At 45.9% G+C, this 15,739-nt stretch overlaps 1 protein-coding gene across 3 annotated transcripts; it reads left to right on the forward strand.

Annotated features, from left to right (window-relative positions):
- Nucleotides 1-2,428: 2,428 nt before the first annotated feature.
- On the forward strand, nt 2,429-15,011 carry rnf4 (ring finger protein 4). Of its 3 annotated transcripts, none has more exons than XM_056286159.1 (8): nt 2,429-2,742; nt 5,427-5,485; nt 5,925-6,125; nt 7,241-7,323; nt 7,544-7,556; nt 10,419-10,539; nt 13,495-13,546; nt 14,316-15,011. In XM_056286159.1, coding segments are annotated over exons 2-8 (621 nt in total). In that variant the 5' UTR covers nt 2,429-2,742; nt 5,427-5,484; the 3' UTR covers nt 14,466-15,011. The 3 variants fall into 3 exon arrangements, with proteins under 3 accessions (XP_056142134.1, XP_056142150.1, XP_056142143.1); XM_056286175.1 differs by having other exon boundaries at nt 6,071-6,125; nt 14,316-15,010; XM_056286168.1 differs by having other exon boundaries at nt 5,966-6,125; nt 14,316-15,003.
- The last annotated feature ends 728 nt before the right edge of the window (nt 15,012-15,739 follow it).

The following is a 15,739-nucleotide window of genomic DNA, read 5'->3' on the forward strand; positions in this document are numbered from 1 at the left end:
CCAGGGACAAAAACAGTCTGGATCATTGCTACACAGTAATAAAGGATGCCTATCGTTCTGTCCCCTGTGCAGCCCTGGACCTCTCTGATCACTGTCTGATTCACCTTATCCCAACCTACAGGAAGAAGTAAACTCTGCAAAGCCTGTGGTTATAACTGTGAGGAAATGGACCAACGGGTCAAAACTGGAGCTCCAGGCCTGCCTCAACTGCACTGAATGGAGTGTTTTTGAGGCTACATCTACAGACCTGGACAAACTTACTGACACTGTGACATCTTACATCAGCTTTTGTGAGGACGTGTGTGCCCACCAAAACTTTCTGTAACTTTAACAAAAATAAGCCCTGGTTCCCAGCTAAACTCAGGCAGCTTCGTCAGCGCAAAGAGGAAGCCTACAGGAGTGGAGATAAGGTTTTTTTTCACTGGGTTTTCTACCTGATTCACTTTGGGGTACAGGCTGCAGTCGCCAAGGTTGTCCCTTGTCTCCGATTCTGTTTGTGATATTCATGGATGGGATCTCAAGGTACAGCCAGGGTGAGGAGTGTGTCCGTTTTGGGAACCTCAGAATTGCATCTCTGCTCTTCACAGATGATGTGGCTTTGTTGGCTTCATCAGACCACAACCTCCTGCACACACTGGGGTGGTTTGCAGCTGAGTGTGAAATGGCTAGGATGAGAGTCGGCACCTCCAAGTCTGAGGCCATGGTTCCCTACTGGAAAATGGTGGATTGCTCCCTCCAGGTTGGGGATGAGTTGTTACCTCAAGTGAAGGAGTTCAAGTATCTCAGAGTCTTTTTCACGAGTGAGGGTAGGATGGAGCAGGAGATTGGCGGGTGGTTGGTGCAGCATCAGCAGTAATGTGGACATTGTACCGGACCATTGTGGTGAAGGGGGAGGGATTTACCAATTTTACCAGTCAGTCTTCGTTCCAACCCTCACCTATGGTCATGAGCTTTGAGTAGTGACCCAAAGGGTGAGATCGCAGATACAGGCGGCTGAAATGAGTTTCCTCCGTAGGGTGTCTGGGCTCAGCCTTAGAGATAGGGTGAGGAGCTCAGACATCCAGAGGGAGCTCAGAGTAGAGCCACTGATCTTTCACATCAAAAGGAGCCAGTTGAGGTGGTTCAGGCCTGTGATTACGATGCCTCCTGGGCACCGTCCTTTGGAGGTTTTCCAGGCATGCCCAACTGGGGGGAGACCCCCGGGGCAGACACAGAACTCGCTGGAGGGACTACATGTCCAATCTGGCCTGGGAACATCTTGGGATCCCCCGGGAGGAGCTGAAGGGCATTGCTGGGGGGTGGGGGTGTGTAGAATGCCCTTCTTAGCTTGCTGCCACTGGGACCCGATCCCTGATGATGAGATGAGGTGAGAGATGTACTGTACATTGTACGTATATCGGAACGCTCTGTCACGTCCGTCTACCTCAGGCATGTATGTAAGTAACTTGCTGCATCTATTTCAGCATCTCCGATATATTGTCTGCACCTTTGCACTATTTTACCTTGTCACCTCTTCTTCCGCTTTCACAAGTCAATCCTTGCGTATATATCTGAAGAGTGTTGTGTTGTAGTGTTATCATTCTATGTTAAGTACGCCGAGAGAAACAGGAAACCGGTAGCGAATTCGGGGGACAACGCAACCACAGGAACTGCCGCGGCCGGGAAGCGAACCCGTATCGCCCGCACCGCAGGAGGCATCGCTAACCGCTAGACTAAAGGGTCAGACCCGTTAGTCAAGGACCAACGTGTCTACTTATCCATGCACGTTACACTACCCCCCTCCTTCGGGAGGCTCCTTTACGCCTCAGGGCGCCTACGCTTCCGATGGCCTTACGGTCGCTCCATCCCACTTCTGACACCAATGTAGCGAATTCGGGGGGGGGGCAGCCCGAGAACCGCCACAGCCGGGACGCGAACCCGTATCGCCCGCACCGCGGGAGACATCGCTAACCGCTCAACTAAAGGGTCAGACCCGTTAGTCAAGGACCAACGTGTCTACTTATCCATGCACGTTACAGTATATATCTGAAGAGTGTTGCGTTGTGGTGTTATTATTCTATGTTAATTACGCCGAGAGAAACAGGAAACCGGAGTCACATTCAATGTTTGTGCAAAGCTACTTGACCAATAAACATGCTCTCCCTGAGGTTTCTTCCTATTTTTCTCCGTTAACGGCTTATTGTTTTTAGGGAGTTGTTCCTTATCCGATGCGAGGGTCCAAGGACGGGATGCTGTTTTGCTGTAAAGCCCCTCGGGGCGAATTTGTGATATTGGGCTGTTCTGATTTTTATTCTGAAAAGCCCGCCGGGAGCTCACCGGGTCAGGCGGGCTCCGCGAGTACCTGAACGTATACAGCAGGTGGCGGTAACGCGCCGAGCGTCCCGGAAGCCACCGCCTCGCGCAAGTCAAAAGCTCGGGAGGAAGAAGAAGGGGCGGAGCGATCGCCTCCTGACGGCCGTTTGATTTCGAAACAGAAAGACGAGCCGTTCAGGAATCTGCCTGATGAAGGAGCGCAAGTCGCAGCTGTTCGTTATAGCCGCAATCACGACTCTATATCAAGCTGTCAGTCTGCCGGGTCTCCCTTTTGTCATATTTAAGTAGCTGTCAAAAGTCATTTACACTAAAACGCACTGCCGGTGAACTTAAGAGCCCCGGGGTTAGCTAGGCTGCTAGCCCGATTCACGTCACAGCCACAACTAACTGGATCTACGAGCTCTTGTGTCGGTGGGACTCTTAACTCAGGTAAGTAACACTATTTCATAATATATATATGTATGTATATATATGAACATTGATTTGGTTGGCGAGCTAAGGTTATCGTAACTCTTAGCTAATACCCAGGTCTTGAACGAGCGCTTAGCGTTAGCATCGTTGAACTAGTTACGGAGGAGGACGGCGAGCACGAGCCGCCACAGATCACGGCGCGAGCCTTCCACGGGAAGTTCTGATGTTCGAGTCGGGTGGACTCTGTCCTGTCCAACCAGGGTTGTGGCTTCTAGCAGCTACGCCAGGCAGGATGCGTCTGCGTGTGGAAATGGTGACGTTACATCCGCTTCTCTGGCACAACGACGGCGTCACACGCACCCCCGAGAAACCAGAGCGTGTGTGCGTCTGCGGGGCTTTAGTCAGAGCGAAGTGACACACCGCACTTGCTACACCAAGGCCCGGCTGTCTTGAGGTCTGTGACGGTGTTCCACCAGCCTGTCGCCCGGTTGTCTTGAGGTCTGTGACGGTGTACCACCAGCCTATCGCCCGGTTGTCTTGAGGTCTGTGACGGTGTACCACCAGCCTATCGCCCGGTTGTGTTGAGGTCTGTGACGGTGTACCACCAGCCTGTCGCCCGGTTGTGTTGAGGTCTATGACGGTGTACCACCAGCCTGTCGCCCGGTTGTGTTGAGGTCTGTGACGGTGTACCACCAGCCTGTCGCCCGGTTGTGTTGAGGTCTATGACGGTGTACCACCAGCCTGTCGCCCGGTTGTCTTGAGGTCTGTGACGGTGTACCACCAACCTATCGCCCGGTTGTGTTGAGGTCTATGACGGTGTACCACCAGCCTGTCGCCCGGTTGTGTTGAGGTCTATGACGGTGGACCACCAGCCTGTCGCCCGGTTGTTTTGAGGTCTATGACGGTGGACCACCAGCCTATCGCCCGGTTGTCTTGAGGTCTGTGACGGTGTGCCACCACCCTATCGCCCGGTTGTCTTGAGGTCTGTGACGGTGTACCACCAGCCTATCGCCCGGTTGTCTTGAGGTCTATGACGGTGTACCACCATCCGGTCGTCTTGAGGTCTATGACGGTGTACCACCAGCCTATCGCCCGGTCGTCTTGAGGTCTATGACGGTGTACCACCAGCCTATCGCCCGGTCGTCTTGAGGTCTATGACGGTGTACCACCAGCCTATCGCCCGGTCGTCTTGAGGTCTATGACGGTGTACCACCAGCCTATCGCCCGGTCCTCTTGAGGTCTATGACGGTGTACCACCAGCCTATCGCCCGGTCGTCTTGAGGTCTATGACGGTGTACCACCAGCCTATCGCCCGGTCGTCTTGAGGTCTATGACGGTGTACCACCAGCCTATCGCCCGGTCGTCTTGAGGTCTATGACGGTGTACCACCAGCCTATCGCCCGGTCGTCTTGAGGTCTATGACGGTGTACCACCAGCCTATCGCCCGGTCGTCTTGAGGTCTATGACGGTGTACCACCAGCCTATCGCCCGGTCGTCTTGAGGTCTATGACGGTGTACCACCAGCCTATCGCGCGGTCGTCTTGAGGTCTATGACGGTGTACCACCAGCCTATCGCCCGGTCGTCTTGAGGTCTATGACGGTGTACCACCAGCCTATCGCCCATTGTCTTGAGGTCTATGACGGTGTACCACCAGCCTATCGCCCGGTCGTCTTGAGGTCTATGACGGTGTACCACCAGCCTATCGCCCATTGTCTTGAGGTCTATGACGGTGTACCACCAGCCTATCGCCCGGTCGTCTTGAGGTCTATGACGGTGTACCACCAGCCTATCGCCCGGTCGTCTTGAGGTCTATGACGGTGTACCACCAGCCTATCGCCCGGTCGTCTTGAGGTCTATGACGGTGTACCACCAGCCTGTGATAGGTGTCAGAAATCCCCTGCAAACCTCATACACATGTTTTGGCTTTGCCCGTCGCTACATGATTACTGGACAGAGATTTTCAATACCCATCCATCCATCCATTATCTTAACTGCTTATCCTGGGGGGGTAGAACCAAATACTCTCAGTGCTTTGTTTGCCCCCCCCCTTGCCTCCCCTCTCTAAATTTAAAAAAAAAAGACGTATCAGCTTTTAGTCACCCTACTAGCTAGAAAATTAATCTTGACCAAGTGAAAATCAACTGTACCCCCCTCTCATACCCACCGGATAAGAGACATTTTCTTAGATTTGAAAAAGAAAATCAGATTTTCATCAAGTGGCTCCTCCAATAAATACATTTGGGGAAGTATGGAGTCCATTCTTTCAATTTGTTCAGACAATGAATTTCCCCATTTTTTTTTTTCCTGATTGAAGCAGCTTTTGAGGTAAAGAGGGGACCCTGATATTGAGTTTGTTGTGATGTAGGCGATATGCTGCTGCACTGACTATTGGTGTCTGTTATTGACACGGTTTATTTTTATTATTAGCTGACTGACTTTTTTTCCTTTTTCATTTTGTTTATTGGGTTTTGCAAAAACAATTGTGTCATCAGAGCATTTATAGAATTAAAGACGTATATATTCCCTCTATTGGAGACATTATGAAAAAGTTACAGTTGACTTGCTGCTAAACACCATAACAACTTAGAGAAACTAAGAAAACAAACAAACATAACACAACCATAAACAAACAAAAACATAAAAAGAAAAAAGCAATTAAATCTCAGTCAAGGTCTTATTTTCTCTGTCGCAACCTTTCCAGACTCACCTCAAGTGGCGAGGTACAGGGCAGCAGCCAATGTGGACAGTATGAGCAGCACAGTAAGTATGAAGAAGCTTGTTCTGCCTTCATGTGGCCTCGGCAGCCATACACATACAGAGCTGGAGTTCATCAGTATACATCATAAATATACTTTATAAAGACCATGTTGATCTTATGAAATAGGCATTCAAAAACTTGCACACATTATTTAAATTCCAGGGAAACATATTTTTTTCATTTGCCTCTAACTATAAACTATAGTAAGACTGTAAGGTTTCACTAAACTCAGTTTGGTCTGTAAACTGGAGTTTTAATGTCTGAATCTCTGCCATCGAGCCTCTTGTGCAATAATAAATGGTAGATCTTTCTCAGTAGTTTCTCTTGGTTCTTTCAGCAGAAATTTGCCGCCACATGAAATTAGACATACATTCGTGTCGTTTCCCTTAAAAGCAAACTGCAGTGTTATCATCATGTTCAGAATGGATATTTTCACTATAGTGAAGCCCAACAGGGAACCCGATTCTGTTCGGTGTTGTCAGGCTCAGAAGAAGAGAATGTACAACTCCTCACCAGGCTCAAGACGCAACACCAAGAACAGCCGGTGCGCTAACATCTTGAGTGCTAACATCACTTCTGTCCGCCAGGCTGCTAACCCTGTACCCCAAACGGAGACCATCAACCTGTCGGACAACACAACCAGTGAGTGGAGTAATCTGATTTAGCAGGAGGTGGAGTGCTTTCGAGACTGGAGGCTACATGGGCAGCTACATAGTTGAGACTAAATCACAGAATTGTAAACATTGGGGCCAGTAGCAGTCATGAATCATAAAAACCTGAGTGACGTCCATGACAACAGGTAACGCACGCTTTGTATGTCGTGCATTTTGCCTGCACCTTATGACTCCTTCTGTGAGCTCACCTGTGAGGTAAAACTAATGCTGCTGTTCAGTACCACCATTATTGCTTTGATGTCTTGTCATATCAACCATGTGGCCCCCAGGACCACACTCTCAAGCTGGGATTGGACCAGTGGCGGCCGGTGCTAAAAAAAATTTTTTTGGGGGGGGGCGCAGCATACCTGACAGCTGCTTTAATGTCCACACAGTCACAGAGTTATTAAGAAGGACAATGTAGCCAATAGGTTTTATCAGGGTTCGTAGACGATGGATGACTGACAGTTGAGACGAGACGTGGTGGTGGGTGTGAACATGATTGACAGCCACGAGAATTGTCCAATCACATTAGATCAAAAAACATTAAAACAATACCAATTCACTGCCAATAAAAGTGGGAGTGTCTGAGAACTGCGCCCCTTGAAAATCTGAAGGAACCAATCAGACAGCAGTCTCTGGTCACCTGCTCGCCACAAGTTTGAGGGCTTACATAAGGTATGGTTTGGCCGGCGCCCCTCACCCAGGAAGTATGTGTTCAGACAGGAAGTATATGTATTCAGACAGGAAGTATATGTATTCAGAAAGAAATCAACCAAATACCATTTGAACCAATATTTAATGCTGCTGACAGGCGCTCACAGACTGAAAAAAACTTTTATTTCTTAATTATTTGCATTATACAACTAAATTATATTTAACATGTGTAAGTAGATTTTCATCTATTGATATTTGAAGGGGGCAGTGCCTCAGCGCCCTGTACCAGCCAGCCGCCACTGGATTGGACCATTTACTTTTTGGGCCCGCCTTTTTGAAATTGCTCATTTAGAGAGAAGCCAGACATGATCTCACAAGGAATGGCAAAGAGATGTGTTGACTTTTATTTAGTTTCTCAGGTTGACAGTAGTTTGTGTGTTTGTGTAGGTGAGGAGGATGTGGTAGATTTAACATGTGAGGGATCGGAGCCAGCAGCTGTTGTTGACCTGACAAACAATGACTCGGTGGTGGTAAGAAACACACGCGCACACACACAAATTGTAGCAGGGATTATCATCTCAGTTTGTTAAATGACGATGAGTTCAACTACGATGAAATGGGATATAACAAATCACAAGAATGTCCTTGCACTGGTTTTGACTTTCTGTTTCCTCACATGTCTTCCTGTCTGCTGCGCTTTGTGACTGTCTTCTGTTTCATGACTTCCTGTCGGTTGTGACCTGGGACCAGCTGGTGGATGAAGGTAAAACCCTGATCTCTGTTCATTGTCTTTTTCTGTTTTGTTGTCTCCATACCAAAGTACCCCGATAAGACTCCAAAGATTAGAAGTCATTTCAACTATTTTACCCCCTAATAGACTTACAACACATACAGTGCATCCCGGAAGTATTCACACCCCTTCACTTTCCCCACATTTTGTTATGTTACAGCCTTATTCCAAATTGGATTAAATTCCTTTTTTTCTTATCAATCTACACGCAATACCCCATAATGACAAAGTGAAAAAGGTTTTGTAGAAATTTCTGCAAATTTATTAAAAATAAAAAACTGAAATATTGCATGTATAGAAGTATTCACACCCTTTGCTATGACACTCAAATTTGAGCTCAGGTTCATCCTGTTTCCACTGATCATCCTTGAGATGTTTCTACATCTTGATTGGAGTCCACCCGTAGTAAATTCAATTGATTGGACATGATTTGGAAAGGCACGCACCTGTCTATATAAGGTCCCACTGTTGACAGTGCATGTCAGAGCAGAAACCAAGCCATGAAGTCAAAGGAATTGTCTGTGGACCTCCGAGACAGGATTGTATCGAGGCACAGATCTGGGGAAGGGTACAAATAAAATTCGACAGTTTTGAAGGTCCCGAAGAGCACAGTGGTCTCCATCACTCGTAAATTGAAGAAGTTTGGATCCACCAGGACTCTTCCTAGAGCTGGCCGCCTAGCCAAACTGAGCAATCGGGGGAGAAGGGCCTTGGTCAGGGAGGTGACCAAGAACCCGATGGTCACTCTGACAGAGCTCCAGCGTTCCTCTGTGGAGATGGGAGAACCTTCCAGAAGGACAACCATCTCTGCAGCACTCCACCAATCAGGCCTTTATGGTAGAGTGGCCAGACGGAAGCCTCTGCTCAGTAAAAGGCACATGACAGCCCGCTTGGAGTTTGCCAGAAAGCACCTAAAGGACTCTCAGACCATGAGAGAAACAAGATTCTCTGGTCTGGTGAAACCAAGATTGAACTCTTTGGCCTGAATGCTAAACGTCACGTCTGGAGGAAACCAGGCACCTCTCATCACCTTGCTAATACCATCCCTACAGTGAAGCATGGTGGTGGCAGCATCATGCTGTGGGGATGTTTTTCAGCGGCAGGAACTGGGAGACTAGTCAGGATCGAGGGAAAGATGAATGGAGCAAAGTACAGAGAGATCCTTGATGAAAACCTGCTCCAGAGCGCTCAGGACCTCAGACTGGGGCGAAGGTTTACCTTTCAACACGACAACGACCCTAAGCACACAGCCAAGACAACGAAGGAGTGGCTTCGGGACAAGTCTGTGAATGTCCTTGAGTGGCCCAGCCAGAGCCCAGACTTGAACCCCATTGAACATCTCTGGAAAGACCTGGAAATAGCTGTGCTGCAACGCTCCCCATCTAACCTTACAGAGCTGGAGAGGATCTGCAGAGAAGAATGGGAGAAATACCCCAAATATAGGTGTACCAAGCTTGTAGTTTCATACCCAAGAAGACTTGAGGCTGTAATCGCTGCTGCCAAGGGTGCCTCAACCAAGTACTGAGTAAAGGGTGTGAATACTTACTATGTACATGCAATATTTCAGTTTTTTACTTTTAATAAATTTGCAAAAATTTCTACAAAACCTTTTTCGCTTTGTCATTATGGGGTATTGTATGTAGATTGATGAGGGGAAAAAAAAGGAATTTAATCCATTTTGGAATAAGGCTGTAACATAACAAAATTTGGGGAAAGTGAAGGGGTGTGAATACTTTCCGGATGCACTGTAGGTTTTTGGCTAGGTGACTGTCAGCAAACACTTACTCGTCATTAAAATAGTCCCCACAAAGCTCACATTACAGTGCATCTGAAATTCTTCGAAAGTCCCCGAGGAGCCTTCAGCCCTTGACGGAGATACATTTCAGATCAGTACACTGGGTTGATATTTGTGCGCATTCCTCACTGTGAAATTAAAGTTTTTCTTTTGTCAGGGTACCATTGCCAACTTTAAAATCACTTGTCACAAGTCAGTTTTTATCATCCCAAGCTATGTAACTGTTTATTCCAAGGTGCTGATGCATTGATCGATTTGTGTGGTTAATTAACTTCTTGGAAGGATAAGTGGTGTTCAGCCACATGAGATTGAGCAAGAACAGATCTTTGATGCCCTTAGATGACGAAGCTGCACCAGAGAAGAACCTGCGGTTCTCCAGTAATCTGCGGTTCCCTCTGTGTCCCCTGCAGCCTTGGGGGTGGACAATGTCTTGCCTTAATGCATGTCTTGCTGCTTCACCATCCTAGATTTCAGTGCCATGTTGGGAATTGTGTGAGGTGTCTTGGGAAATAACTGAATTCTCATGATCATACCCAAAAGCAAGGCAATAACTTTCTGAAAAACTAATTTGTAAGTGAATCGTGTTAAGTGGATTTTCCTGAACATTTTCCAAAAGCATCTGAACCAGGAACGTAAAGGTGAACCTGCTGTCAACCTTGGTTTTAACTGGCTTGTATTACAGTATACTTGCATTTGCAGAGAGGATGCGAAAGGGATATGCTAGTGACATTTGCGATCGATTGTCGCTTACTTGCAGTTGATCGCGAACATATCAGTTCTTGGTATTTTATTGTCTGGTAGGTTTACGGAATCGGGATTATGTACTGCTGGGTGCAGGAAAATTCTTTCGTCCCAGGATTGTCCTGAAAGGCATATTAAATTGCCCTGAGTCAGTTTATTGGCCTTGGGACGACCGGATGCCATTAACTTTGAGCCTTGCGTTGGTTTTGAAAATTAAGTTGGTTTTACATTGTATCAAACATATGTACTTCACCTTACAAACTTTTCCATTCGACTTTCTCTTTCGTGGCCTCCATCAGGTCCTCAGAGGAGGAGGGAGCCCAGGGGTGAGAGTTACATTGTTAGCAGCGATGAAGAAGACACCCCTACTGCCCTCAACACCGCCTTACTGGTCTCCCTGCAGGCTAGCAGTCGGGCTAGGTAATAGCAACATTCTCCCCTAGTGCTGAATCTAATGTAGTGGTATTTTGCCACAAAAGCCATTTTTCTGGGAATAGTTCTGGGAATTTGGCTCTTTGAACCACCATACTGGGAATCATCCAGGGCAAACAGGGCACGTTTTGTTTGTTTTCCCATTGCATTTAAAAATGTCTGAGGGGAAAAACTGGATGGTGATGGCTAAGCAACTGACATCATTAGACACAGTGCACTATACGAACACTACTATATCTCAACACTCAATTACAGAAACATAAAATCCCGATATCGACTGTAGCACTAACGTTAAGTTTTATGCATTTTAGAAAATGTAGTGTTGTTAAGAGTTGAATCTTTTCCCAATTAATAGCTTTTATCGTTCACTGTTAAACTTATGAAACTTGAATACATTTTTTTTCTTTCTTAGCAAAAGTGTGTCAAAACCTTGGAATGAAAAACCCAGTAAATTTAAACAATTTTGTTAAAATGTCATAATTTGAGGTGTCTGATGCAGAAAATGACTTCAATTACAAAATGTCCTTTACCATACATGGGGTGAAACCATGGATGTATTAAAGTAGAACTGGATACGGCGCTGCCGCTCAGCCTTGCAGCCAGTTTTTTTCCCAGTGGTCACTCGTGGTATTGCAGCGAAAAATCCCCTGCGGCCCAAGAAGCATTTTCCCCATAGACCACCATTGCAAAAGAGACGCCTGTAAATCCGTTGACAGGATACCTGCTGATATAATCATGGTCAGTTATTACTCTTCGCATTGTATATTTTTAAGCCATGGGGTTTTAATCTTTTAAAAGTTTTCCAAAGCCCAGAAAAATCTTTTTTTCTGCATGACGGCATGTCTGTGTACGAGCCGTTCTCCTAGCCTAGAGGCAGGATGGGAGTAACACTACTGCGCATATTCAGTTGGCCCCATGTACCTGGAAGTAACCCGGAAGCCAGAAACTTTTTCGGCGTATACGCCAGGCAAGCAATTCTCATAGGAATGAACAGGCCCCATTTTTAGATCTGGTGTCCAGCTCTACTATAACACATCCATGGGTGAAGCGCTTCAACATATAAATAATGAAGTGAACTCCATGGCAGTCCAAATCAAGCTGTAGCCTGAATATTAAAGACTAAATCAAGCTAACCATTGTGGCTCTGGAACAGGTTGTCGCATTTTCTGTTTGGTGGAAGACTGCTCTGGTGTCTCATCTTGCTGCAGTCCTGCTTCATTTTTGTTTTTGGCCTTGGCTGCATACACTGTTCTCCAAAGTACTCAGCATTTTCTGCACCTCTGTCCAACACGTTCATTCCTTAGTGAACCGTCTTATCGGTTCAGGATACTACAGCATGGGCCGGTGCTGGAAAGGACCCTGTTTTGAGCCTTTCATAGTAGGGCTGGGCGGTACATCAACCTTTTACGTTCTATCGATATATTTTCAAACAAGATATCGGATGAGACAATACCGTTTATATCGATATCGTTTGATGTTGCGTTAAAACACATAACCCGTTTCTTAACACAACGGCCGGGATTTCACTCCTACACAAAACGACCATGGGCGGTCAAAATGACCGCTGGTGTTTAAACTCTATATTGTGTCAAGATAAATACCCAGTTGAGATATTAATGCATTACATATGTTATTATGTCTGTTATGAAACTAACTGACACCAAAATTAACGTTCTAACAACTATACTAGTTTTAAACAATTTAAACTTCAGAGAGACATGGTCGAACTTGAACAGCAAAATTGAAAAAGTGAAAATTTTACCTGAAAAACAAAACAGAAAACACATATTGCTGATCTAACAAAAGTAACATGTAAACGTGACATGTAAAAAAAAGAACTGAAAATAAATATTGAAACAGTCCAAAACAACGACCAGAACTTAAAAACTACTAGAACAACCATGGGCGGTCATTTTGCACGGGTTTTAAACTCTATATTGTGTCAAGATAAATACCCAGTTGAGATGTTAATGCATTACATATGTTAGTATGTCTGTTATGAAACTAGCTGACACCAGAATTAACATTTTAACAACTTTAATACTATTTTTCAAACAATTTAAAATGGCTGCTGTCCAGCACCTGTAAATGCTGCAACCCCTCGGTGGTAGTCATGGTGCATCTGTAACAGCGTCTGTAACCAGACATGTTGGACATCATCACAACTCAAGTTTAGACTATTTCTCTGCACTGGAGGACGCTAGTGTGTTTCTAGGACAGAACAACGAACTTCACGAAGGAAATGACACGACCAACACACCTCATAAATACTGACATGACGCACACGATGACGTGCAAATTACGAGACGGTCATGTTGACCGCTCATGGTCCTTTTAGGTGGCTCTTATCATAACTTCTTTTTTTGTGCGATTTATCTAAAACTCATTATAAATACAAATATACATAATTTTAGGAGCATTCAGGCAGCGGCAGGTCTGTATCTTTTTTTTTTCCACAAAGTTATTAAACTTTGAAAATCCGAAATGGTCATGTGGTTTGCATTCTCAGCCTATTTTTATTTAATATAGGCTACTTAATTTTTCATTTACATGTGGATGTGTTGTGTATTTTAAAACGGGGAAGCATTTTATTTTGATCTGTTTTAATGAAAGTGCTTGTGACATCTCACACAGGGCTTTGATTTACACCTGAACGTTTAGCATACGTCGTAGAAAGTATGCATTCAGCCTAAAAATACCCAGATATAATTGGTGGTCCATATCGCCCAGCCCTATTTCATAGCAGTTCGCTAACCAGTGTAGCGGCTCGTTTGCCTACTAGCCAACCCGTTGGTTGCGTAGTGATGGATAGAAGTTTACCTGCAGCCTCGTCTTTCATAGCAGAGTACTTCTGACTCGGCTTTATTAGAGAACTTGCTTTTCATGGCATTGTGCTAACTTCTGTAGTGTTCTAGCAGTGTTCTAACTCTGGGTCCTTTACAGGTCCACTCCCGGTACCATCAGCTGCCCAGTGTGTATGGATGGCTACACTGAGGTAGGATGCTCGCCGCTATCAATTAAAAAAAATCAAACAAAAAACCCAGCAACCTATAATTCATCAAGGTCTTGGTGGACACTCCTGCTCTGTCTGTATATCAGTCAAATCGTTTGTCTTAGGGTAGAATAAAAATTGTACTGAGTCAGGGGCGTCTGGGTAGTGTGGCGGTCTATTCCGTTGCCTACCAACACGGGGATCGCCAGTTCGAATCCCTGTGTTACCTCTGGCTTGGTCAGGTGTCCCTACAGATACAATTGGCCGTGTGTGCGGGTGGGAAGCCAGATGTGGGTATGTGTCCTGGTTGCTGCATTAGCGCCTCCTCTGGTTAGTCAGGGCGCCTGTTTGGGGAGGGGGCAAACTGGGGGGAATAGCGTGATCCTCCCACGTGCTACGTCCCCCTGGTGAAACTCCTCACTGTCAGGTGAAAAGAAGCAGCTAGTGACTCCACATGTATGGGAAGAGGCATGTGGTAGTCTGCTGCCACCCCTGGATCAGCAGAGGGGGTGGAGCAGAGACCGGGACGGCTCGGAAGAGTGGGGTAATTGGCCAAGTACAATTGGGGAGAAAATATAATTGTACTGAGTCTGTGATTAAATAAAAATGTAGTTTGATATAATGTTGCTTTACCTCTCTCTGTGTGTGTGTGTGTGTGTGTGTGTGTGTGTGTGTCTCTCTCTCTCTCTCTCTCTCTCTCTCTCTCTGTGTCTGTGTGTGTGTGTGTGTGTGTCTCTCTCTCTCTCTCTCTCTCTCTCTCTCTCTCACACAGATAGTTGACTCCGGCAGACTTGTGGTCGCCACTAAGTGTGGTCATGTGTTCTGTAGTCAGTGTGTCCGCAACTCGTTAGCCCAATCCCACACCTGCCCCACCTGTAGGAAAAAGCTCACCCACCGACAGTACCACCCCATCTATATCTGAATTGACGGACGCTGTCCTCATTTTCCCTTCACACATCAAAGCCACGATGTTAAGTTACCATCAGACAAAGCTTGGTTAACGCTCGTGTCTGGTAAATCTGTGTATGGTAAGTCAATCTATTTGACCAACCACTTTGGAGCATTCTTTTTGTTTTTTTGGAGGGGTTTTTCCCCCTTTTGGGAAGGCAATGGAATAGACCGCTAAGCTACCTGGATGGCCCAGGAGCTTTCATTTCTAACTACCCACCTGTATTAGTGTAAAGATCGGGTCGGTTCTAAACCGGTTGAGGTTCAACAGCCTTTGCACTAAATGTACAATATTTAAGGAAAACATTGCCCATTTCAGAGTTTTGCCATCTATTTTTTATTTATTTTTTTCCGGTATTTACACTTTAATTTTACTAACATCCACCAGCTCTCTTCATTTACCAGTTCGACCATGGAATAACTGGGCCTTTTTTGTTTTGTTTATTGTAATGAATAATTATGTTTAAAATAAAAAATTTTAAATCTTTTGGATTGTTCTGTGATTCAGGATTTTAATCTTTGTCTGATTTTATTCGACTGCCAGTGTCTTATGCCTGGGCTGTGATTCAGCAGCACTTGTCTGGCTTTGGGCTGGATTCAGGATTCTCTATAGGAACAGTTCAGTATGTTAATTTCTTTCATTTATTCCTTTCAGTTTTTTAAGTTTCATTACTGTGGCCCCATCTTATCCCCCCCCCACACACACACATCTGTGTTTTGTTTGAGCCCAATCAACGGGAACACAGATTTTCTCATGTTGCCCTGCTTGTAAGAAATCTTTTGATCTGTTGATATTTAAACAGCGTCTGTTTGGTTTGGTTTCTAATTTGTTCAGTGTGTTGATGTTGAGCCGCTGCTCCTTCACGTCGAAAGGAGCCAGTTGAGGTGGTTCGGGCATCTGATCAGGATGCCTCCTGGGCACCTTCCTTTGGAGTTTTACTGGGCACGTCCAACTGGGAGGAGACCCCGGGGTAGACCCAGAACTCGCTTGAGGGACTACATGTCCAATCTGGCCTGGGAACGCCTTGGGATCCCTCAGGAGGAGCTGGAGGGTGTTGCTGGGGAGAGGGACGTCTGGAGTGCCCTACTTAGCTTGCTGCCACCATGACCCCACCCCGGAGAAGCGGCTGATGATGAGATGAATGACTGTTGATGTAAATATTGTTTGTGTATAGATGTATCCATGAATTTACATTTTCCTCCATACCAGTCTATTTATTGGTTTCACGGGGCCCTACGTCATTGTGT

The sequence above is a fragment of the Lampris incognitus genome, chromosome 1 (genome assembly GCF_029633865.1).
Source record: "Lampris incognitus isolate fLamInc1 chromosome 1, fLamInc1.hap2, whole genome shotgun sequence".
NCBI classification, from domain to species: domain Eukaryota; kingdom Metazoa; phylum Chordata; class Actinopteri; order Lampriformes; family Lampridae; genus Lampris; species Lampris incognitus.

What these genes read in the sequence shown, in the direction of transcription:
- rnf4 (XM_056286159.1), top strand. An exon ending in CCTGTCGGACAACACAACCA is followed by an intron (nt 6,126 to 7,240) that starts GTGAGTGGAGTA and finishes GTGTTTGTGTAG; the next exon opens with GTGAGGAGGATGTGGTAGAT. An exon ending in GTATGGATGGCTACACTGAG is followed by an intron (nt 13,547 to 14,315) that starts GTAGGATGCTCG and finishes TCTCTCACACAG; the next exon opens with ATAGTTGACTCCGGCAGACT.